This window comes from Ornithorhynchus anatinus, chromosome 8 (genome assembly GCF_004115215.2).
Source record: "Ornithorhynchus anatinus isolate Pmale09 chromosome 8, mOrnAna1.pri.v4, whole genome shotgun sequence".
NCBI classification, from domain to species: domain Eukaryota; kingdom Metazoa; phylum Chordata; class Mammalia; order Monotremata; family Ornithorhynchidae; genus Ornithorhynchus; species Ornithorhynchus anatinus.
The window spans coordinates 63,388,221-63,412,888 of NC_041735.1; the positions used below are offsets into that span (position 1 = coordinate 63,388,221).

At 43.5% G+C, this 24,668-nt stretch overlaps 1 protein-coding gene across 2 annotated transcripts in view; it reads left to right on the plus strand.

Annotated features, from left to right (window-relative positions):
• The window catches only part of CRPPA (CDP-L-ribitol pyrophosphorylase A), a 322,588-nt gene that overhangs the window by 117,673 nt on the left and 180,247 nt on the right, over nucleotides 1-24,668 (plus strand). For both annotated transcript variants that reach the window (XM_029071083.2, XM_039912943.1), the window contains one exon: nucleotides 4,547-4,592. In XM_029071083.2, coding sequence (XP_028926916.1) covers nucleotides 4,547-4,592 — 46 coding nt within the window. The remainder of the gene's footprint in view (nucleotides 1-4,546; nucleotides 4,593-24,668) is intronic.

The window sequence follows — 24,668 nt, forward strand, 5'->3', positions numbered from 1 at the left end:
GTATATTTTAATCTGGGCCATTAGAGTAATTTCATGGATTCTAAACACATCCACTTCTAATCAGTCAGTGGTGAGCTCCCTGTGAGCAGAGCACTGTCCTGGCGCTCGGAAGAGCACAATATAAAACAGTTTAGTTAGTCAATCAATGGTGTTAATTGAGTGCTTGCTGTGTGCAGAGAGCTGTGTGCAGAGAGAGCTTGGGAGAGTACAATATAATAGGTGGTAGACACATTCCCCGCCCGCAACAATATAATAATAATAATGTTGGTATTTGTTAAGCGCTTACTATGTGCAGAGCACTGTTCTAAGCGCTGGGGTAGATACAGGATAATCAGGTTGTCCCACGTGAGGCTCACAGTTAATCCCCATTTTACAGATGAGGGAACTGAGGCACAGAGAAGTTAAGTGACTTGCCCACAGTCACACAGCTGACAAGTGGCAGAGCCGGGAGTCGAACTCATGACCTCTGACTCCGAAGCCCAGGCTCTTTTCCACTGAGCCACGCTGCTTCCCAGCAGCGTATGGGAATATATGGTAGACACGAACACCGACAATAGTACCAACGATAGTTGGTAGTTTCCAGAGCGGGTAATGGTGTCTTTTTTTTTTTTTTTTCTTTCTTTTCCATTCTAATGTGCCATCTTTTAGCCACCAAAATCTGATTCAGATTGGTAGACTAAATTTGACAAGGATTAAATTTATCAGAATGACCCAAAGTTTTGCTAGAATTAGGGATTGATTTGGTGCAGTGTTTTCTCCTCTTCTAGGACTTTTTTGCTTATAGAAATTCAAGGTGTCTTTTCCTTTTATAGTAAACTGCAAATTCTTCAGGAAAGTGAATACTTTGTCAGTTCAAATTAGAGTATGTCAGTATTTAATGATTGCGCTTATTCTCTCCTATCTCCCACAGAAGGGGTCTAAGACACATTAAATAGCATAAAGAGGTACTGTTAATTTAATGTACTAGCTTGTTTTACTGTTTTCGAACGTGCATATTTAAGGTGGGATATTTTCCTTAACTCAGTTTATGAGCCTTAAAAAGGTAATGAACATTTATCCAACCTGGTTTCACGTACAGGATTTTAGTAAAAATCAAAGAAAGCTTAATCTGTGTATAGTAGGTGTGTAACCATTTACAGGCCAAAGTCTACAGAAGAAAAGTAATTTAGTAGGCTTTCTTGTTCATATAATTAATTATCTTATGTAAGAGGGGAAAACAGCCCTTAGGGAAAAAAGCAATCTTCGTTCATGACAATTCTGGGCTGAAGGCAGTGTTGAGACTGGTTGTTGTAATAGAAGTGCACTTGAATTTCAGCCTTTATGACTGATTTTCTGAAAGTATTCCATTGTGATTTGGAGATACCATCTTCTCCTTTAGAGAGATGCACGTTTCATGTTTCAAGACTATTCTGGGGAGCGAACTGATATTTAATCACACTGGTTTTTCTCCCTGTTTCTGTGAGTTGGGCGTTTTTATGGAAAAACATTTCAGGAAAATAGAACTCTGTTCTGTTTTCAATATATTTCAGCTAGCTAATTTGATAGAATGGCCATGTCCCAGGATTTTTCTAATTAATATACCTTCAAAGGATATAAAATGGGTACTTAATTAGAGTTGCTGGCCAAAAAATTGCTTATTTGATTGGGTTACTTATTCACTGCCAACCCCTAGCCCATATGGTTCTTTCTGGACTGGAAGTCCCTCCTCTTTCATATGCCAAAGATGACCACTCTCCTCACCTTCAAACTATTTACAATGCACTCTCTCTCTCTTCTGCATCACCCGTGCACTTGAGTCCTTACCCTTAATTCATCACACCCTCAGTCCCTCAATCCTTATGCACATATCTCTAATTTATTTTAATGTCTGTCTCCCCTACTAGTCCGTAAACTCCTTGTGGACAGGAAAGTTATCCACCAACTCTGTTGTATTGCGCTCTCCCAAGTGCTTAGCACAGTGCACCACCCACAGTAAGAATTCAGTAAATAATCAATGGTATTTTTGTGTTTTCTATTTACGGCCATTGACTGATTGATCGATGGAGTTGCCGTGTCTCTGGAATTTTTATAACACACCGACAAGTAAAGTTAAACAATATATGTACCTTATTTTAGTTGCTGAGCAAAATAATTATATATTTGAATTGAGAACCAATTCATGTTACACACTTTTCCTTTTTATTCAACCAGAGAGGTTGATACTATCTGAATTAGGTCTGCTGACTCACTGAAGAATTAATGATTGATCCTTTTTTACACTTTTTGGGCTTGGAAATGACTTCTCTTGTGGTCTAATTTAGATGAAAATGTCATGGGATGAACGACTCCATGTTTCCCCACTCCCAAAGACCAGGCCACTTTCGAACTGTTTCTGGAAATGTGGTTCCTCCTCCAGAGGATTCTTGGTCATTGTTTCTGATTTGGAGTGGTCTTGGGTAGTGAAGTCATCTCTTTTGGTCAACCTGGCCCCGGAAGGTCATTCAGAACAAGCCTGACCTAGAGGTTTCATTCATTCATTCATTCAATCTTATTAATTGAGCAATAACTGTGTACTTTTCCTTATTTCCTGTGGGAAAGCACTGTATGAAGCACTTGGGAGAGTACATTAAAACAACAAACAGACACATTCCTGCCCACAATGAGTTCACTGTCTAGATGGGGAGACAGACATTACTATAAATAAAGAGATGAATGAACAAATCAATTACAGATATATGCACATACACAAAAGCTTGGTTCTGCTCTGTGTCAAGTGTCTCTGGACCAACCTAAGTCCCCTCTAGAACAGGCCCAAGACAATGGGCAAGCCCCCCAGATCACTTGCTTTCCCAGAATCCTCTAGGCGGGGTATGGGTCTATTTATATTTGGTCTATTTTTTGAACCCTAGGACTGCCTTAATGTACTTTTCCTTACTTCCTATGGGAAAGTACTCTTTGTCACTACTCTTTTGCCTCACACTCTACTTTGAAAGAACCGATTGAGAGTTCTACCTGGGTTGTAGCTGAATCTCCACCATTATAAATGCAATTTTTGCATCCCACCTGGGCCAGGGCCTGATTACCAGAAGTCAGTCGAGGGACAGTTTGGTGAACGGTTTGCACTGAACCTGAATCTGACAAAGAAACAGTTCTATCGTAAAAGTCAGAATAGGTTGACATGTCTTCTGGTCCGGAAGATGGTGGATCATGGGAGGGGTGATGGATTTTTAATGTTAATGTTGGTATTTGTTAAGCGCTTACTATGTGCCGAGCACTGTTCTAAGCGCTGGGGTAGACATAGGGGAATCAGGTTGTCCCACGTGGGGCTCACAGTCTTAATCCCCATTTTACAGATGAGGGAACTGAGGCACAGAGAAGTTAAGTGACTTGCCCACAGTCACACAGCCGACAAGTGGCAGAGCTGGGATTCGAACTCATGAGCCCTGACTCCAAAGCCCGTGCTCTTTCCACTGAGCCACGCTGCTTGCTCGTGCTTCTTCTGGGCATTTTTCCAACCTCAATGCCCAGACTGGTGGTCCTATTCTGGCCTGGGGTTAGAAATTGACATATTTCTTCATGGCCATCCGTGGTGCAACCCAAGCCATGTAATAATAATAACAATAATAATTATGGTGGTATTTGTTAAGCAGTTATTTTATCCCAGGCACTGTACTAAGCCCTGGGGTGGATACAAGCAAATCGGGATGGACACAGTCCCTGTCCCGCATGGGGCTCACAGTCTTAGTCCCCATATTACAGAGAAGGAAACTGAGGCACTGAGAAGAGAAGTGATTTGCCCAGGGTCACACAGCAGACAAGTGTAAGAGCCAGGATTAGCATCCAAGTCCTTCTGATTCCTAGGCCCAAGCGCTGTCCAGTAAGCAACACTGCTTCTCTTTATATAAGTAAATATTAATATATGTTTTAAATAAAACACCCACAGAGTTCTTATGCAGTTTCAGGTACCCTACATGCTTAGTTCTGTTTTAGTACAGTTTAAAGAATACCTTAGAGGTTAGTGGTTTTCATTTTTATAGACGTAATTAAGTCTTATGTGATAGTCCAAGGTTAAGAATGAAATGAGAAATGGCTTTCAGTACGGATTGATAGTTTAAAGACATTTGATTTCAATTAAACAAGTAATTTAATGATTTTGTTCTAATTTGACTAGCAACATATATCTCTGTCATTAGAACTTTCTATTAAATAACCAATATGGAACCCATGGCCTCCAGAGTATCTGGCCAGTGAAAGCAAGAGATAATTTTCCAGGGTTTGTGGGACTTTTTTTTTTTTTTAGAAAGACATTCATTAATAGACATACCTTGATTACTACCACACAAATCCAGAAATCTTCCAAAAGCCTAGACAACACAATCCTCTTTTACACAAATCTAAATATTATTTTCCTTAAATTGTCCATAGTATTCATATTTTAATTAAAGAATTGACAGTATCATTTGTTTAGAGTCCTCCCAGCAACAAGAATGTCCTTCAGGGCACTGTTTTATTGGTTTCACATTCCTTCCTGCTCTGTTAAATCTAACAAGGTTTATCTGTCCCTTAGGTGACCTTCAAACGCGATCTGTATGCAGCAGAATCGATTATTAAGGGTACGTGCATCCTTGTGATTGTCAGTTCTTTAATTTCTCGAATGGAAACAATAGTTTTGACGTTAGCGAGATAAGTTCAGCGGTCAGAAAAAGTGCACGTTGACCACAAAAGCGTCACTCAGTTTCCCGTCTGTTACCCGATTTTACGTTGTTTGTCTAGCATGTGGATGCCACCTGACATGATCCACATAGACCGAGGCATTTTTGTTTGCAGGCATGGTTGTGGCTTGAGGGGGGAAAACATCTGAACTGGTGTAGCAATCCATCATAATAACACAAGTATGGTCAATTTGGTACAACTAGAACCAAAAACATTAAGTAGACAGTGTTTTGATCATTTTTTTTTCCCCAACTATTTCAACACTTCATTTGGACTGGGGAAAAGTGTGGCAAATCCCATGTCTCACCCTCCGACTGACAGAAGGCAGCCTCTCACGTTGTCCCCGATTCATGTCTGTTTCTGGGTTGTCTATTTGTTACATTCTTGGTGGCCACTAGATGAAATCTAAAAGGTCAGTGACGAAGGCCAAACCCTAAGTGAGGCCTTTGGCTTTGAAGGTGACTGACTCCATTCAATGAGAGGACTGTGGAGGAGGGAAAGAGCCGGGTGGATGAGAGGGTCCTGGAATAATTCTTACATCTCCAAACTCTGACCTGGAAGTGATCTTCCAATGTGAACATTTCCTTTCTCAGGAGGAAAACAGTTTGGATCTGAATTCTGGAAGGGCTTATCTTCCCTTAAGTCCTAGAAGACCCACCTAGGACTCTGTGTACCTATTATTTAGATTCCACAAGTTCCTCCAGAGAAGTGGAGGGCCCTAGATTATCTGTCTATATACTTTGTCCCCAAACTTTTGTCCCTGTTGCAGATTCAGTTTCCCAGATCCAGGGAACTGCTATTTGGGAATGGGTGGGTGGGTTGGGTGTGTATGTAAATAGATGAGCAAGTCCTATAAATCAAAATGTTGACATATATTTACATGTCAGCTAGGAAACCCGGGACCCAGACATTATCCATGAGGTGTCAGCTAAACAAAGATGTGCTCGGTTAAATTCTAAACAAGAGAAATGCAAGCCTGTTTCAGACACTTTCCACGCTCTGGTTTTCCCGTCCATGTTGGCTAGGTAGACTGCCGGTTATCCCTCAAGTACCCGCCGCTGCCTCGCTGCCCTCGAAAGGGTTCACATTCCTCAAACCCTACAGACCCATTCCAAGCAAATGAGTTAAGGGTTTAAGTGTCCAAATTTTCAACGCCCTTCAGGGTTGGGGTCTGCTGTCGGAGAGAAGAGCCCTGGTTACAGACTCCAGAGCGACTTCTCGTGCTCCGGGAAATTGGTCCATCTGGATCAGCATAAACAGCTGATCTGGGTCAACGATTCTCAAGAATCTCCTCCAGGCTTGCCACCAGGTTTTGCATAGTGGGCATTTCCTTCCAAACAACTCACTCCGCTGCTTGTGGTCGCGCTGACCGCTAACAACTTGAAAGCCTGCCAGTTGTAGATCACCACTTGGCCTTGGGACGTTCAGAAGGGACCACCCACGGCTGTGTTAGGAGAAATAACGGCCCGGTGCCAGGTAAGCACTTGAACCTGGGAAGAAGAGATCGCCTGATGTTCCTTAAATAAACACTGCAGTGTGTCATGGTGCAAGACAGCTGTAAGAGGCTAACGTCTACGCCGAGGAAACCCACTGGTAATGAATGTCTCTTTGTCTCCCCCTCCACCACACTGGTGAAAGCACTCATCAGGTTAAGAAAGAAAAAAAAAAGAACCTTCATATATCAATCAGTGGTATTTATTGAGCGCTTACTGTATGCAGAGCACTGTACTAATCTTGACTAGTGTTATAATAATAATTATAACGGTATTTGTTAGGCACTTACATTGTGCCAAGCACTGTTCTAAGCTCTGGAATAGATATAAGGTAATCAGGTTGTTCCCATGTGGGGCTCACAGTCTTAATCCCCATTTTACAGATGAGGGAATTGAGGCACAGAGAAGTGAAGTGACATGCCGAAGGTCACACAGCAGACAAGTGGTGGAGCCTGAATTAGAACCCAAGACCTCTGTCTCCCAACCCTTGCTCTTTCCACTAAGCCCCTCTGCTTTTCTGTTATGTGGAAAGACCGAAAATGGACTCTTCAGACTTTAGACTGTAAGCTTTTTGTGGACTGGGATTGTGTCTCCCAACTCCTTTGTACTGTATTAATAATAATAATGGTGATATTTGTTAAACACGTACTATGTGTAAAGCACTGTTCTAAGTGCTGGGGGGATACAAGGTGATCGGGTTGTCCCACGTGGGGCTCTGTACTCTGCCAAGCATTTAGTACAGTGCTATGCACACTATAAGCGCTCAATCAATATCATTGATTGATTGAAAGGTTCAGCCTTAGAGGAGGGGGTGATGAATTGTTACAGAGTCACTGAGGAGATTTGGAGGGAGATTGCTCAGTACCTGATTGAGGGGGTACTCAGCAAAACCTGAGGGTGGTAGGTTTAAAATAAAATCGATAATAATAATAATAATGGTATTTAAGTGCTTATCTGTCAAGCACTGTTCTAAGCGCTGGGGTAGATAGAAGCTAATCAGGTTGGACGCAGTCCCTGTCCTACAGAGGGCTCATCATCATCCTCATTTTACAGATGAAGTAAGTGAGACACAGAGAAGTGAAGTGATGTGCCCAGTGTCACACAGCAGACAATAATAATAATAATAATAATAACAATAGTATTTAATCAGTGCTTACTATGTGCCAAGCACTGTTCTAAGCGCTGGGGTAGATACAAGGTGTTCAGGTTGGACACAATCCCTGTCCCACTTGAGGCGGCTCACAGTCTCACCCCCATTTTACAGATGAGGTAGCTGAGGCCCAGAGAAATGAAGTGACTTGCCCCAGGTCACACAACAGACAAGTGGTAGAGTCGGGATTAGATCCCAGGTCCTTCTGACTCCCAGGCCCGGGCTCTATTCACTAGGTCAACTCTGCTTCCCCCTGAAAACAAACTAAAAGAGTCACCTCTTAAATTCTATAGCAACCATATGGAATCCACTTTAGGGGAAACTTTACAGGCAGAGATATTCATCAGCAGGTTCAAGAGGCACTGGATAAATTCAAAGAAGATCGTTTCACGATGAAGCGCTGGTGGGAAGTTCAGTCATTCAATCAGTCGTATTTACTGAATGCTTAGCGTGTGATTAGCACCGTACTGAGCGCTTGGAAGAGTACAGTGCAGCAGAGTTGGTGGACACGTCCGCTGCCCACAGTGAGCTGCCAGCCTAAGGGGAAGAATAGACATTAAATAAAGAAATAGTTTACAATATCATTTTTTGATATGTAAATAAGTGCCGTGTTAGGGATAGAGCGGGATTTAGGGATGTTTAGACAGTGCGTCCCTTTTCCATTACTGATAGAGTTCAAGAAGGTTACAATCAGCCCATACTGAATAATAATAATTATGGTATTTGTTCATCGTTTCCTGTGTGCCAGGCACTGTCCTAAGCGCCGGGGTGGGTAGAAGCAAATGGGGTTAGACACAGTCCCTGTCCCATGTGGGGCTCACAGTCTCAATCCCCATTTTCCAGATGAGGTAACCAAGACACAGAGAAGTGAAGTGACTTGCCCGAGGTCACACAGCAGATGGGTGGCGGAGCCGGGATTAGGACTTTTGGGGTGAAATAACGGCTCTGGAAACCGAAAATGACAGCGGCAGATCTGCATGAAAAGGCATCGGCAAAAACCAACCAGCTCATGCCCTACTTGGCCCCTGGGTCGGCCTAGCTGTCCCGTGGTGCTTACTCCGGGCATCCTGTTGCCACTGGGGAGACAGGATAATGGGTCGGGTGGAGCACTGGTCTGATCCGGTTACAACGAGAAGCAGCGTGGCTCGGTGGAAAGAGCACGGGCTTGGGGACCAGAGGTCATGGGTTCGAATCCCTGCTCTGCCACTTGTCAGTTGTGTGACTTTGGGCAGGTCACTTAACTTCTCTGTGCCTCAGTTCCCTCATCTGTAAAATGGGGATTAACTGTGAGCCTCACGTGGGACAACCTGATTACCCTGTATCTCCCCCGGCGCTTAGAACAGTGCTCGGCACATAGTAAGCGCTTAACAAATACCACCATTATTATCTCTCATATTCTTATCTGCTTATTCTACTTCCTCTTCTCAATAAGATGGACCTTTCCTTAAATCCTCACCTCTCTACCATTCCTGATGAATTTCCTTCTTCCCCAGAGCATCAGGCGTCTGTCTTTGAACTTGAGTTCATTCATTCTTGTTTTTCTATCGAATCCCACCGTACTTCTCCTATGAATAGTTGTAGGTTCGTTCTTTCTCTTGCTCACACTGTGTGAAAATATTTTGCATCTTTTTGTCCCATTTAGATTGTAGAAGCAGGAACTGTGTCTTTTACTTTTATTTGACTTATTCCAACTCTCGGTTCAGTAATAATGTTGGTATTTGTTAAGCGCTTACTATGTGCCCAGCACTATTCTAAGCGCTGGGGTAGACACAGGGGAATCAGGGTTGTCCCACGTGGGGCTCACAGTCTTCATCCCCATTTTACAGATGAGGTAACTGAGGCCCAGAGAAGTTAAGTGACCTGCCCACAGTCACACAGCTGACAAGTGGCAGAGCCGGGATTCGAACTCATGACCTCTGACTCCAAAGCCTGTGCTCTTTCCACTGAGCCACGCTGTTCAGTGCTCCGGCCCATTGGGAAATCAGGAAATACCATCCTTGATTGATTGTTTGAGGGGAGGTAATGGGTAATGGCAATCGGAGTTGCAGCAGGGAATTCTCGGAAAGAATCGTTGCTTATAGCCTGTCCATCATCAGCTCCTTCCACCCCAGTTGAGACTGGTGCCACATCATCTCGGCCACCAAGTCCCATCGGTTTTACCTTCGTGACATCTCTAGAATCTGCCTCTTCTTCTCCATCCAAATTGCCACCGTGCCGATCCAAGCACTTATCATATCGCGCCTTGACTATTGCATCAACCTGCTCGGTGACCTCCCCGTCTCCTGTCTGTCACTTCTCTAGATCATACTTCACTCTGCTGCCTGGATCATTTTTCTAAAAAGAAGGTTCAGTCCACGCCTCCTAACTTGTCAAAACCTCCAGAAGTGATGCATTCATTCATTCATTCAATAGTATTTACTGCCCCCACTTCTGTGTCAAACAGAAACATCTTACTGTCGGCTTTAAGGCACTCAATCCATCAATCAGTTGCATTTATTGAGTGCTGACCTGGGAGGTTACATAATCTCTCCCTCCTACCCAAGTTTCTTGCCCATTGCTTTTAAACATGCCTTGGTATTCCCCATCCTAAAATAACCCTCCCTTGACCCCATGACTCCCTCCAGTTATGCCCCATCTCCCTCCTACCTTTCCTACCAAACTTCTGGAGTCATTTACACCCACGATCTCCACTTCCTCGCTTCCAATTCTCTCCTTGATCCCCTCCAATCTGGCTTCTTCCCCCTTCACTGGAAACAGCCCTCTCCGAAGTAACCGATGACCTTCTCACCAAATCGAACGGCCTCCACTCCATCCTAATCCTCCTCAGCTGCCTTTGACACTGTGCACCACCCCTTTCTCCTTGAAACTTTTTCCAACCCTGGTTTTCCTGACAGTGCTTCACATTCAGTAGGCTCGGCATAAATGTCAGTAAATGATTGATGGATTGATTTGGATTTAATCAGCCTCCGTGATTGCATTTTTTATTACTATTTCAGAGTAGGTTTTTGGAAAGCCTAGAGCTCTTTCATTATTGTGTTTACGGCATAAAGATAAATGTCCTGCCACCCCCGCCCTCAGTTCAGAGGTCTGTGAATGGAAGATGGAGCAGAAAAGTCTGTTCTGTAGGATCATGTGTTAATACTACTGTGTCCGAGTCGAAGGTTCCGGTCTAGTCAATTTGGTCAGACTTTCATTCATTCATTCATAATTATTGCGTATTTACTGTGTGCAGAGCACTGTACTAAGTGCTTCACTCGCACACACACTCCTCATGGTGTTTTCCCACTCTAATACTGGTCTGTGGGTCTACAAACCAGTGGCCCCTGGCCCCAGAGTTCAGATCAACCAGTGGCGGAGTGAATGTGGTATGGTTAAAATTCCAGTCACTCAATCAGTGGTATTTCTTGAGCCTTTATTGTGCCGCATTAAGTTCTTGGGAAAGTACAATAGACATGGAAGCTGTACCTCAGCCCGGTTGCTTTTTCTCCCCAAATCCAAGATATTCCCAAAGTAATAATAATAATAATTTTTAAAAAGTGCTTACTGTGTGCTAAGTGTTCATTCATTCAGTCGTATTTATTGAGTGTTCCCTGAATGCAGAGCACTATACTAAGTACTTGGGAGAGTACAACATTAATAATAATAATAATAATGATAATGGTATTTGTTTAGTGCTTACTATGTGCCAGGCACTGTACTAAATGTGAGGGTAGATACAAGATAATCAGGCTGGACACAGCCCCTGTCCCACATAGGGCTCCCAGTCTAAATCCTCATTTTACAGATTAGGTCACTGAGCCCCAAAGAAGTTAAGCCACTTGCTTAAGCTCACACAGCTGGCAAGTGGCAGAGCTGGATGGAACTGTAGATTGAAAATAAGTCAGGAAGATTAAGATGCAGGCAGTATCCACTAAAGATTCAAGATTCGTCTTTTTTTTTTAACTGCTGGACATTTTGCCTAACAGGCAACTTGGTATGGATTAATAGACCTTGCGGACTAGCTCTTTGGATGTGTGTCTTTGAGGATTTAAATCTTTAAGGCCGTCCAATCCAGTATTTATTTTGATGAAGGCCATGGGGAAGTGGAGTTGTGTACTCTATTAACAGTTGCCAACGGAGAAAACGATCAATGCCTCTTCCTTTCTAGGTGAGCTCCCCCGTTTAGACTGTGAGCCCGTTGGTGGGCGGCGATTGTCTCTATCTGTTGCCGAATTGTACATTCCAAGCGCTTAGTACAGTGCTCTCTGCACACAGTAAGCGCTCGATAAATACGACTGAATGAGTGAATGAATGAACAGTAGTGGTTATAAAGTCACTTTTCCAAATGGGCTGCCTCAGGGATCCAAGGGGAAGTTCCACCTTCCCCAGAGGCATTACATGTGAAAAATCTTAGTTGTGGGCACCCAACGTCACAAATCCTGATCAATTTAAGATCTTTAGATTTCATCTCCACAGTGAAAAACTGAAACAACAGGAGGCGTTTTGTTGATAGAACTACTGGTAAAGGTTGCAACCTATTTCTCCGGAGTCCAAAATGAGACAGTTCTTCTCTCAGGAGCAGCGTGGCTCAGTGGAAAGAGCATGGGCTTTGGAGTCAGAGGTCTTGGGTTCAAATCCCAGCTCTGCCACTTGTCAGCTGTGTGACTGTGGGCGAGTCACTTCACTTCTCTGGGCCTCAGTTACCTCATCTGTAAAATGGGGATTAAAACTGTGAGCCCCACCTGGGACAACCTGATTCCCCTGTGTCTACCCCAGCGCTTAGAACAGTGCTCTGCACATAGTAAGCGCTTAACAAATACCAACATTATTATTATTACTTTGAGGGAGCAGGTCTTCCAAGCCCAGAGAGAAAAAGGCTGGAAAAAGCAAGGGAGAAGCTGAGGCCGGTGGAAGGATATGTAAAGGGAAGGAGACAGAGGGAGGGAAAGAGGAGGAAAGAATGAAGGGAGTCAATTTATTGCTGGAGAATGTTTTCATATATTCTATGGCTTTTGGTCCTAGCAGTTTTACACATGGTCAACTATCACTTAATTTCTCTTCCACTCTTCCACGATATATTTATGGCATCCCAAATAAAAGCTCTCTTAGCCCAATGAATGTCAGGGAGTTCTCTCTTTCAAAGTAGGTTGGTTTGAAAGGCCTCTCAGGGAAGGAGTCTTTTTTTCCTTTATACTGGCATTGTTAAGCACTTATTATGTGCCAGGCACTGTTCTAAGCCTTGGGGTAGATACAAGGTAATCGAGTTGGACCCGGTCCACATCCCACATGGGGCTTGCGGTCTTTATCCCCGTTTTATAGATGAGGGAACCGAAGCCCAGAGAAGTGAAGTGACTTGCCCAAGGTCGCACAGCATACAAGTGGCGGAGCCGGGATTAAAAGAACCTGGGCTTGGGAGTCAGAGGTTGTGGGTTTTGATCCCAGCTCTGCCACTTAGCTGTGTGACTCTGGGCAAGTCACTTAAGTTTTCTGTGCCTCAGTTACCTCATCTGTAAAATGGAGATTAAGACTGTGAGCCCCATGTGGGACAACCTGAATACGTTTTATCTACCCCAGTGCTTAGAACAGTGCTTGGCACATAGTAGCACATAACAGATGCCATCATTATTATTATCCCAGGTCTTTCTGACTCCCAGGCCTGTGCTCTCTCCACTTGGCCACACTGTTTCTCCTTTCCCTGGTTTAACCTGGTGCTAGTGTTGGTATGTTGGCGGCATTAACCTCAAAACTCCTCTCAGTGTTTGGTTTGATAAGTTTGTAAACATCCACTTAACAAAGAGGTATTGTACTTTTGTGGCACAAACTTGTTGAGCCCACCCAAACCTGTGGTGCGTGTGCAGACCTACACAAACTATTAAAGTGATTGCAGATGCCAGCAGTAACATATTTTAACTAGATTTACATAAGCAATACAAACAGTCCCAAACCACACTGCATTTATTATGCTGACCATATCCTGGCAAAAGGATCAATATTCTACTTTTTTACAAAATGAAAAATCCTTTGGGGATGACCAAAAGGGTCGTGTTTATTTCTTTCCACCGCTCTTCATCAGTCCTTTTGATGTATTATGTTTTGTGGCTAAATGGTATTTAATGATTTTATTCTTTGCTGATTATGGGCATACAAACCTAAATGAGGTTGTTATAAAACAGAACGAGTGTTTCTTCTTTTCTCCCAGAATGGTTTATATAAAAGTATAGGGTAAATCGTCGTCAACCTTTAAATGATCCAGCCCCAATCAGCTTCAAGTTAGTGTAGATGTTTTAGGAAATTGCAGCCTTTCATTTAGCATTTAATAGTATTTAATGATATAACATAATAAGTACATAATATTTAATACGGATAGGTTTCCTCCTTTTGGATATGTACTGTTCTTTTGCTTGCGGTTGAATTCCCTGACATCCGTTGAAAACATCTTTTGTAATAAATGACCTAGAAGGCCAGTTCTCATTAGTTGCAGATAAAGGGCATGAAAGTGTATATGAGCGAAACAGGTGTCTTTTCTTATTTTTATGTTGTCACGATTAACAGTCTTCACGTAGCCTGTCTCAAAGGAGGAGCTTTATTTGGAGAAGAGAAGCAGTTTTGCTTCATTGATTTGTTGACTACACTGGCCATTCAACTGGAAAAGATGTGTGCTTGCATATCGAGTAGCTGAACGTGTTCTTGAAAACGTGAACTGTAGTTCTTATTGAAAGAGAAAAATCAAATCACATGGGAATAATACTGGTTCGGCATTATTAAAAGCGAAGGACATTTACCATATAAAACGGTGATTTTGCACACAGTAGTGCCGTGATTTTCTCTGGTTACCGCAAAGGATTTTTTAAAAATGCTAACGTGTAACGCAAGGGTTATTCTTTGACAGAGATTTCAGGGCTAAGCAGTCTGCTTTCAGGATGTGTCAACGTTATGTTTTCTGTGGCCATATACACTGGGCAGTGATGTGCATAAGGAGTGTTTCCTGTTCATGTTTTCGTATTAAGTATGTGCCCTGATTTTGAAAAATGGCAACATTAAGATTTGGGCAGCCGCTTTAATTCTAACATTTCCTGAGTTGGGCATAGTTTATTTTCTAACTTATCCCATTCTGCTCCCATAATTTATTTGCTCATAATGCAGGTTTTGTTGTGAACTCTCTTGATAGAAGTGTTGTCACTGTATCTTCTGGTCGCCGGCAACAAAGTGAGGGCTCATTTGCGTCGATCTTTAATTAGCCGGAACGGAAGCAAAACAGTAGTATGATTTAGTAGCAATCTGCTTTACTTGAAACCTCGTGTTTGCGCAACTGGAGAATGGTCTGGAAAAGTGTTTGCCCTCAACCTGGGAACAGATCTGGATTGCCTCCTCCATTCGATTTCACAATTAGGCCGTGATCATTTTCGATAATTGCAGCAGTCTTTCTGGCATGCGCAGATCAATCCGGCAGGTCCCAGATGCTTCCAAGACCAACCAAAGGGTATCGGCTGCTAGCTAAGCGAGTCTCGGGAACAGACAGAATCCAGCCAACCACACCGAACTCTGATGTAGGTAAGAAAAACATAAACATGGCATTTATGCTCAAAGCAATACCTTGCACCATGTAAATATGGTGATGAGTCACTAGCTTCTGAAACTCGCCTCTTCACTGACAGTTGCAGGAGACGATAAAGCTACCCATCTGAAATAGCAAAAAAGAGGCAGCGCTATGTAGGAGGAAAACCGTAACGTTAAGGCTTTTCGGTCCTGAAACAGGTATGAACTTGTGAAGGAGACAAGGTGGCACTTGCCTGGCTTTTTTACCCTGAGTCCATGAGTGGGAAGCCTCATCCTGCATTCAGAGTGACTCATTTAAAAAATGTAGCTAAGATCTGATAATACAAAACATCCTCCAAAAATCCGCCTCAGTACCACTGCCCTTGAGGTAAGTATGTTTAAGCCATCCAGTTGAAACATGCAAATTTGGGGATACAGCTCCTTGATAGAACTCCCTGACCTTTTCTTCCAAACCGAAGTGGGGTACACCTGAGCCAACCCTCCCTCCCCCCACTTTTTTTTTTCTTTAATGCAGTTCTCTGTCCTCAATATCTGACTCAGCCCCATTGAGACTTTCAGCCCTCAGCACCTCCTATTTTTCGTGAGACCCGTTGGGCCCTCATCCGCGGAGTTACTTTCATTCGGTCACATTTATTTAGTGTTGACTGGGTGCGGAACACCATACTAAACGCTTATGGCCTTGTGTGGCCCATATGGGGTTTTGGGTCTTACTCCAGACCCGGACACGAAAGGTGGCCGTGAAGGGCTCTCCTTCCTTCATGGCTTAAGCGTCGATTAAAAAGTCTCCGGCGCGACACAGAAAATTAACCCTGCCTGACGGATTCTGCCTTCCCACACGAGGAATTTGACGGCGAGCGTTCGAGGCTCCATTTTCGTCATCGGAGCGCGGAAGGAGAACATTATTCACACATTGCAAGGATTAGAATGTGCAGCATCTGATTGGAAATGACTGCATTTGGACCGAAGACAATTGTTTCTTGTTTGGCTAGGAATACTAAAAATCTGGCTTAGAAAGTCTGCCCAGTGGACAATAAAGCCTAGCGGAAGAATCTCGAGGTAGGAAAGGTTCCAAGAAAAATTGAAGCCAGACTTCAGAACCTCTTGCCCACTGGGTTCTCGAACCTCCTTCTTCGCTGGAGGTGTTGGGGCTTGTTTGCTTCACTTACCCATTGAATGAATTGTCCTCTGGATCCCGAGTGTTTTTTTCCAGTGGTTGTATACACTACCCAGTGGGAAGATCCCAGGACTGAAAGCCAGGAGATTGGGGTTCTAATCCCCGCTCTGCCATTTGCCTGCTGCGTGACCCTGAAGCAAGTCACGCAACTTCACGGTGCCTCAGTTTCCTCATCGGTAAAAGGGGAATCATTAGCCCTTAGAGACAGGGACGGTGTCTCTCCTGATTATATCGCATCGACCTCGGTGATCAGCATAAGATAAGCACCTAATCAATACCACAGTCGTTAGTACTATAGAAGACGTTCATTGGGTACGATCGGCTGATCGATCCACATCGGGTTGAAACACCGACCGGATCGTGTGGCCGTGTGCCAAGCGAGAGGATGGATTGCCACAGGCCTGGATCTGGATTTTGCACTCTTCTCCTTAAAAGCCACTGTGCCTATCTTTCACAAAAAAACCCCCTGCAACAAAATAAAACAACAACCTGTGTTTAGATTTAAAATGTCCTAACTGTGTTCTCCTGTGAAGTTCAGGAGTGAGAGCAGAACTTGCATCTGCTCTCTAAGCCGTGAGGGAAGCAGGACGTTTTATGGGCACCGAGAGGTCTGGGGTGCAGTGGAAATCAGAATCACTTTCAGAAGAGATTATTGGAGATCCCATTTTTGGCAGACTTCCTGAACTTGCAGACTTTTACATTCCATCACCATATGTCCCGCTAATCAGAAGAACGTTGAAGTTGTATAGTCATGGAAAAAAAAAAAATGATTTGAACATATGGTTGCTAGCCCACATACTCTTACACAGAGGGTCATGTAGAATATGAAATTGATGACCAGAGATCCTAGAAGAAATATCTACGCAGATCCCAATTGTTTAGAGATTGAGCAAAAGAAAGTGTCAAACAACTACTATGGTTTTAGCTAAATAGCCAGGATGTCCAAACATTTGCAGGAGGATTGGGTATTCTTTGCCACGTATTTCTAGTGTCCGTACATTTATTTTCATGGTATTTGCTAAGCACTTAGTATGTGTCATTAAGCGCTGGGGTAGATACAAGATAATCTGGTTGGACACTATCCATCCCCTGCATGGGGCTCACAGTCTTCAACTCCACTGTACACATGCGTTAACTGAGTCCCAGAGAAGTGAAGTGACTTGCCCAAGGCCACACAGCAGGCGAGTGGTGGAGCCAGGTTTAGAACCCGGGTCCTTCTGACCTCTAAGCCCATGCTCTCTCCACTAAGCCACACTGCTTCTCAAATTGATTCGAGGAATGACTTTACTAATCAATATGACTTTACTAATCAATTTACTAGAGAAGCAGCATGGCTCAGTGGAAAGAGCACGGGCTTGGGAGTCAGAGGTGATGGGTTCAAATCCCGGTTCAGCCGCTTGCCAGCTGTGTGACTTTGGAAAGGTCACTTAACTTCTCTGTGCCTCAGTTACCTCATATGTAAAATGGGGAGGAAGACCGTGAGCCCCACGTGGGACACCCTGACACCTTGTATCCTCCCCAGCGCTTAGAACAGTGCTTTGCACAGAATAAGTGCTTAACAAATGTCATAATTAATCATCTTCCCCAATTACACCCTCTTCTCTCCTCATCCCTCTCCCTTCTGCGTTGTCTGTGCCCTTGGATACGTACCCTTTAAGCCCTCAAAATTCACCCCACACTCAGCTCCACAGCAGTTATGCACGTATCTAATTTACCCTTATTGATGCCTTTCTCCCCGTCTAGACTGTAAGCTCTTTGTGGGTAGGAAAATTGTCTACCAACTCTGTTGTATTGTACTCTCCCACGCGCTTAATACATTGTTCCACATCCAGTAAGGTATGAATAAATCCCATTGTCATTCAGTCATATTTATTGAGCACTCACTTTGGTCAGAGCTCTGTACTAAGCCCTTGGGAAAGTACAATATAGCAATTTTACAGATATATTCCCTGCCCACAACAAGCTTACAATCTAGAGGGAAAATGATTGAAATTGTGAGCTTCTGTGGCAGGCTCTGAGCTCCTTGAAGGCAGAGATTTGTGTTGACTTTGTATTATGTAATCCAAGTGTCTAGAACCATATTAGACACCTGGTAGGCACACATTGCATTTTCGAAGCAAAACCAGGTCTGGGACATAGCAAAGACTCAGAAGTCAAATGTAAGGATGACTCTGAGTGGGACTGTCAGCGGAGAAGCAGCGTGGCTCAGTGGAAAGAGCACGGGCTTTGGAGTGAGGGCTCATGAGTTCGAATCCCAGCTCTGCCACTTGTCGGCTGGGTGACTGTGGGCGAGTCACTTAACTTCTCCGTGCCTCAGTTCCCTCATCTGTAAAATGGGGATTAAGACTGTGAGCCCCACGTGGGACAACCTGATTCCCCTATGTCTACCCCAGCGCTTAGAACAGTGCTCGGCACATAATAAGCGCTTAACAAATACCAACATTATTATTATTATTATTATTATTACTGTCTATTTGAGGGAGAAAGCATGGCTTGAAGGGGGCATTTCTGGCCCTTCAATCGTGGTGCCTCAGTTTCCCTACTAGTGAAGCAGAGAGGATACTCCTCCCTTACCTTCTCTCTGTGAAGTTGTGAGGATGAGTTAGATTTATTAAAAAAAAATGGGACCAGGAACTATATAGTATTGAGTCATTAGTGTTGTTCCCACAGTATGTCTTTGGTATTTTTTATTAGCTTATAAATTTTTTTTTTATGGCATTTAGTGCTTATTATGTGTCAAGTGCTTTTCTAAGCAAAGGGGTAGATATAAGTTAATCAAGTCAGACGCACCTTTGTCGCACATGGGGCCAACGGTCTAAGTAGGAGGGAGAACAGGTATTTAATTCCACAGTTAAGGAAACTGAGGCACAGAGAAGTTAAATGACTTGCCCAAGATCTCCCCTCAGTCAAGTTGTGGAGTTGAGATTAGAACCCAGATCTTCCAGGTTCCAGGTTCATACTTTACCCACTAGGCCGGGCTGCTTCCTTTGAGTTGAATTTTAGGTTAATATCCTTAATCACGATACTTTTGTACCCAGTTCTCCCAGAATGAGTGTTTTCTGTCTAGATTTACCTAGAAGGGTGTTATGAAATTAGGGAATCTTCATCCTACAAACGAAGCCTGTGTAGACACAGAACACTGCTGTGTCAGAAGAAATAATCCAATCCCCCCCCACCCCCGCACCAACTTTTTTTGGTCCCTTTTGTGTTGATGAGCATATTTGTTCAGAACTGTACTGAAATTTAACAATAGACTACTACTACTAATAATGATACAGTCAGGTGCCAAGCACAGGGATAGAGACAAAATGATTCTATCCCACATGGGGCTCAGCGTGGTACGGTGGAAAGAGCCCGGGCTTGGGAGTCAGAGTGCATGGGTTCGAATCCCGACTCCGCCACTTGCCAGCTGTGTGACTTTGGGCAAGTCACTTAACTTCTCTGTGCCTCAGTTACCTCATCTGTAAAATGGAGATTAAAACTGTGAGCCCCACGTGGGACAACCTGATCACCTTGTTCCCCCGGCGCTTAGAACAGTGTTTTGCACATAGTAAGCACTTAACAAATACCACCTTTTATTTATCTATCTATCTATCTATCTATCTATCTATCTATCTATCTATCTATCTATCTATCTCTCTATCATCTATTTATTTTAATCCCCATTTTACAGATAAGGTAACTGAGGTACAGAGAAGTGAAGTTGCTTGCCCAAGACCACACAGTAGACAAGTGGAGGAATTGGGATTAGAACCTAGGTTTTCTGACTGAGAGCCTTGAGGTTTCATTTTCCTGGATATCTAGGAATGAACATGGATGTGACTGAGCAGTGTGTACTCTTGTCCGTTATCACAACTTCATTCATATTCATTGAGTGCTTACTGAGTGCAGACCACTGTACTAAGAGCTTGGAAAGTACAATTCGGCAACAGATAGAGACAATCCCTACCCAACAATGGGCTCACAGTCTAGAACCGGGTTCACAATCTAGAAATCGTATTACTACCCCACAGTCTAGAGGGAGGAGACAGACAACAAAACAAACGAAGTAGACAGGCATCAGTAATCACGTAATACGTGGCTGAGCGGGGTTTTCTCTGTGTGACTCAGGGGGACCCAGTTTTGCACCAAGCATTGAGGAGGGGTCCTTGGCAGAGGGAGAAGAAAAGACCCCCAGTCCAAGATCTCTCCATACCCTGGTGGCTTTCATCCTCCTTGCTAAAACTTCCACGTTGGCTAATTTACCTGCCTTCTGTGCCCGAGAGGCCTTCTCTGACTAAGCCCTCTTTTCCTTCTCTTCCACGTCCTTCTGCTTCTCCCTGAACTGCTCCCTGTATTCATCCCCCCTTCCAGTTCCAGAGCACTCATGTCTATATCTGTAATTTATTTATTTATGATAATGTCTGTCTCCCCCTCTAGACTGTAAGCTCGTTGTGTATAGGGTAGGTGTCCGTTATATTGTTATATTGTACTCTCTCAGGTGCTTAGTACAGCGCTCTGCACACAGTAAGCGCTCAGTAAATGTGATTGATTGATTGAATCACTGGCTCCAGCCCCTCCCGAGGACGGTTTCTTTGGGTGGAACGTCTAAAGTCACCGTGGAGACAGTTACCAGGAGTCTAGGCCCGAATTCCGGTGACCAGGCCGAAACAACAGTACCATCTCGAGGGACACATCAATGATAATATTTGTGGTATTTGTTCAGCACTTACTATATGCCAAGCACCGTACTAAGCACTGTGGTTGATACAGGATAAACAGATTGGTGACAGTCCTTGTCCCACATGGGGATCACAGTCTGAGGGAGCGGGAGAGGAAGCATTTAATCCCTGTTTTTCAAATGAGGAAACTGAGTCACAGAGAAGTTCAAAGACTTGACCAAGGTCACCCAGCTGGCAAATAGTAGGGCCGGGAATAGAACTCCCTCTGACTCTCAGAGCCATTCTCTTTAATAATGATGTACTTGTTTAGAGCTTACTCTGTTCCAGACAAATGTATTAAGCACTGGAGCGGTTACAAGCAAATCAAGTTGGACACAGTCCCTGTCTTATGTGGGGCTCACAGTTTCAATCCCCATTTTCAGAGGAGGTAACTGAGGCACAGAGAAGTGAAGTGACTTGTCCATTACTGGGCCAAACCGAATCATGTGGTCGATAGTATGGAAGAATAGAGGTTACACTAAATGCTTATTCCATTTATTTTTGTACAGGGGCTGTGAAGTTACGTGCCCACATTCTCCTTTGCAGAGGCAAGGAGTGCACTCAGAGTTTTTGGGTCCAGTCGTGGCTAGAAGCACCGAAATCCAAGTCAAATCAAGTCAACGGGGAATTCTTCTGTCGGTGTTCTCTGTTCCCGGAGCTGTACTGGTGTCAAAGTACACAGAGTCTAAATGTTTTGGACAAATGAATAATATTTCAGGGCACAGTGGGGAGGTCATCTGAAAATCACAACATCGTAGCTTTGAACGACGAAACATGTTCGAGCCCCACGATTTGGATTTTTCTTAAGAACTACTGATTGGGACATGAAAAACTCTGTTGCCTTAGGCTCTCACTTCAAGAAGAAAAATGTCTCTTCCTAGTTGATCTTTAAAAAGAAGTCACGTGGGATTGTGAAAAGCTGTATCAAATGAAATGGCTTCCTTGTAGGGTTTCCTGTAAACTGGGCCAAAACAGCCTTCCCCATCTGGAAGGCTTTCGTCATTTCCATTTTGAGCATTACTGGAGCAGAGATTAGGATTTTGATTCAGGATTTTGAGAAGGGTATGGGAGGAAGAAAATTACTGATGTGTGCCTGGAGATTTCTCCAGGTAGCTCGTCTCTCTCCCGTGTCCCTTGGATTTAAGAATAATATGAGCTCAAATTCTCCTCTTTGTCCCCTTCCCTGACTGTTCCAGGGGTCTGTGGGATGGCCGGTTTCCGTCCAGGGCTGTTCCTCGTGGGACTTATTCTCTGCCAATGACGTGACTGTAATTATCTAACACGAACGGAGGATTCCCAGATTCATGTCTAACTGACCTCTCACCTGTTCCATAGTTGCCTTTTATGCTGCTTCGGCACATCTCCCTTTTGTTGCCCTGATATCTAGAATATCTGTTTACTATGGCCACTTTTCATTTTCCCTGCCAGTGGAGGGGAGAAGAGAGGTAGATCCCAAAAATGAAACCAACCGATAATCCAAATCGGTAGGAATTTAGGCCCGAGTGGGCCGACCGAGGGATGTTATCAATCGATTTACTGAGTACCTACTGTGTAAAGGGCACTCTCCTATGTACCTCGGAGGATGCAATAGTTAGGAGGCACAGTCTCTGCCCTCAAGCAGTTTGCAATTCAGTGGCTTATCCACCCTGAGGAAGTCCTCATTCTCTTATCTGTCATCTTCTTCGCATCGGCCTATGCACCTGGCTTTATATCCCTGAAGAACTCCCAGATACTCCAGCCCCACAGCACTTATGTAGATATCCTTATTCTCTACTAAATCACCTAACTGTGATTTATTGTCATGTCTGTCTCCCCCGCAGACTTCAAGTCTCTTTATGGGCAGGGATCATGTCTATCAACCCTACTGTGCTTCCAATACAATACATTGCATTGTATTGTACTAAGCAACGCTTATTCAATAGTATTTTCAGTAGTATTTATTGAGCGCTTACTATGTGCAGAGCACTGTACTAAGCTTAGTACAGTGCTCTGCACACGGTAAATGCTCAGTAAATACTGTTGATTGCAGGGTCACCCAATGGGTAGGGCAATTTTGATCCTGCCTAGCATTGTGGGAATGAAGCTTGTCCCAGTAGAAGTGCATGGTGGTTGTGGAAGTGAAGCTTGTCACCATAAAAGTGCATAGTGAATAGAGCAAAGGCCTGAGTGTCAAGAAGGTCATGGGTTCTAATCTTGTCACTTGTCACTTGTCTGCTGTGTGACTTTGGACAAGTCATTTCACTTCTCTGTGCTTGTTACCTCACCTGTAAAATGGGGATTGAGACTGTGAGCCCCGTGTGAAACAGAGACTGTGTCCAACCGATGTGCTTGTATCCACCCCAGCCCTTAGCACGGTGCCTGGTACAAAAACCGCAATTATCATTATTATTATTATTAAGTGAAGTGTTCGCCAAATCCTTTATCAATGCAAGGAAGGTTGTGACAGATTCCATGAGATCACCTAGGTCTGGAGCAATGACATGTTGAGATATCCAAGGACCATTCCTCACAACCAGCAGCAAAATCTAGCCCATTATGGGCAAAGAACATGTCTACCAATTCTGTTATATTTTATTCTCCCAAATTACTCGCAGAGTCCTACTTTACTCTCCCAATTTACTCGCAGAGTCCTGCTCTGCGCACACATTAAGCCATTAGTAAATAAGATTGATTGATTGATTGGATTCAAACTGTCATTTCCTGCTGATTTCGGTTTAGAGTAACTCAACTTTTTTCTTCTCTTTTCCTGTATGCACCCCTCTTGTGGGTCAAGGACAGTGGTCTAGTATTCTCTCCAGTGCTTAATACAGTGCTCCACACATTGAACATATTTTTTTAAAAAAATGTTTTTATTATTGACTTTTCACATGGCCTAGTGGATAGGGCATGAGTTTGGGAGTCAGAAGGTCATGGGTTCTAATTTCAGCTCTGCCACTTTTCTACTGTGTGACCTAGGCAAGTCACTTCACTTCTCTGTGCCTCAGTTACTTCATCTGGAAAATGGGGAATAAAACTGTGAGCCCTATGCGGGGCAGGGACTGTGCCCAGCCTGGTTTGCTTGTATCCACCCCAGCATTTAGTATGGTGCCTGGAACTTAATAAGCACTTAACAAATACCATAATTATTATTACTATTCATAGCCAGAACCTCTTTCAAATATTTAGTTGGATTTGCGCACCTATCTGTTTTGTATATTTTGAGAAAGAGATTCTGGAGGAGAAAGAAAAGGTCATTTATTCAAACTATTATTATTATTATTATTTTTAATGATCACATGCATCATATATGTGTAATTACAGACACGTTGTCAGTCAAATCGTGCTAACACATGGTTTTGATAAAAACGTACTGGATATATTAATACTTTTCAAATTCCCTTGCTATTTATCGAAAGGTCTGTTTTGTTTGCACTTGCGCTCGTCTCTGCTCTTGGCAAAATCCATTTGCACGTTTTGAAAACATTTTGCTTCCTGCGGCATGTGAAGGAAGAACCTTAAATTCTGCCTGCCTATTAATTATCTCAAGGTGTCCCAGATCTATAGGGAAAAGCCTAGTAGGGTTTAGATTAAGCAGATTTGGTTTAGGATAATTCCAAGAGACACATTTTAAATTAGCTTACATTTGCATTGGCGCAGAATTCCAGAACATATGCTCATTTGTGTGGTATATATAATGAGGTTTCAGTCACCTCTGAGCTCATATAGTTTAGGCTACTCTGTAGCCCGACTGCATAGTAATGTAAAATGGAGAGAAGAGAGACAGGTATCCAAAATGACTTGGGAGGCTTTCTGCAAACAGACCTCCAGTTGGCCCAAGAGTATATATGGGAATATATATGGAACATTCAGTGGCAATTTGGTCAACCTTTGAGGTTGAGATCCAGATTCTGGATTAAAAATAAAAATGAAAAAAACTGATGGTA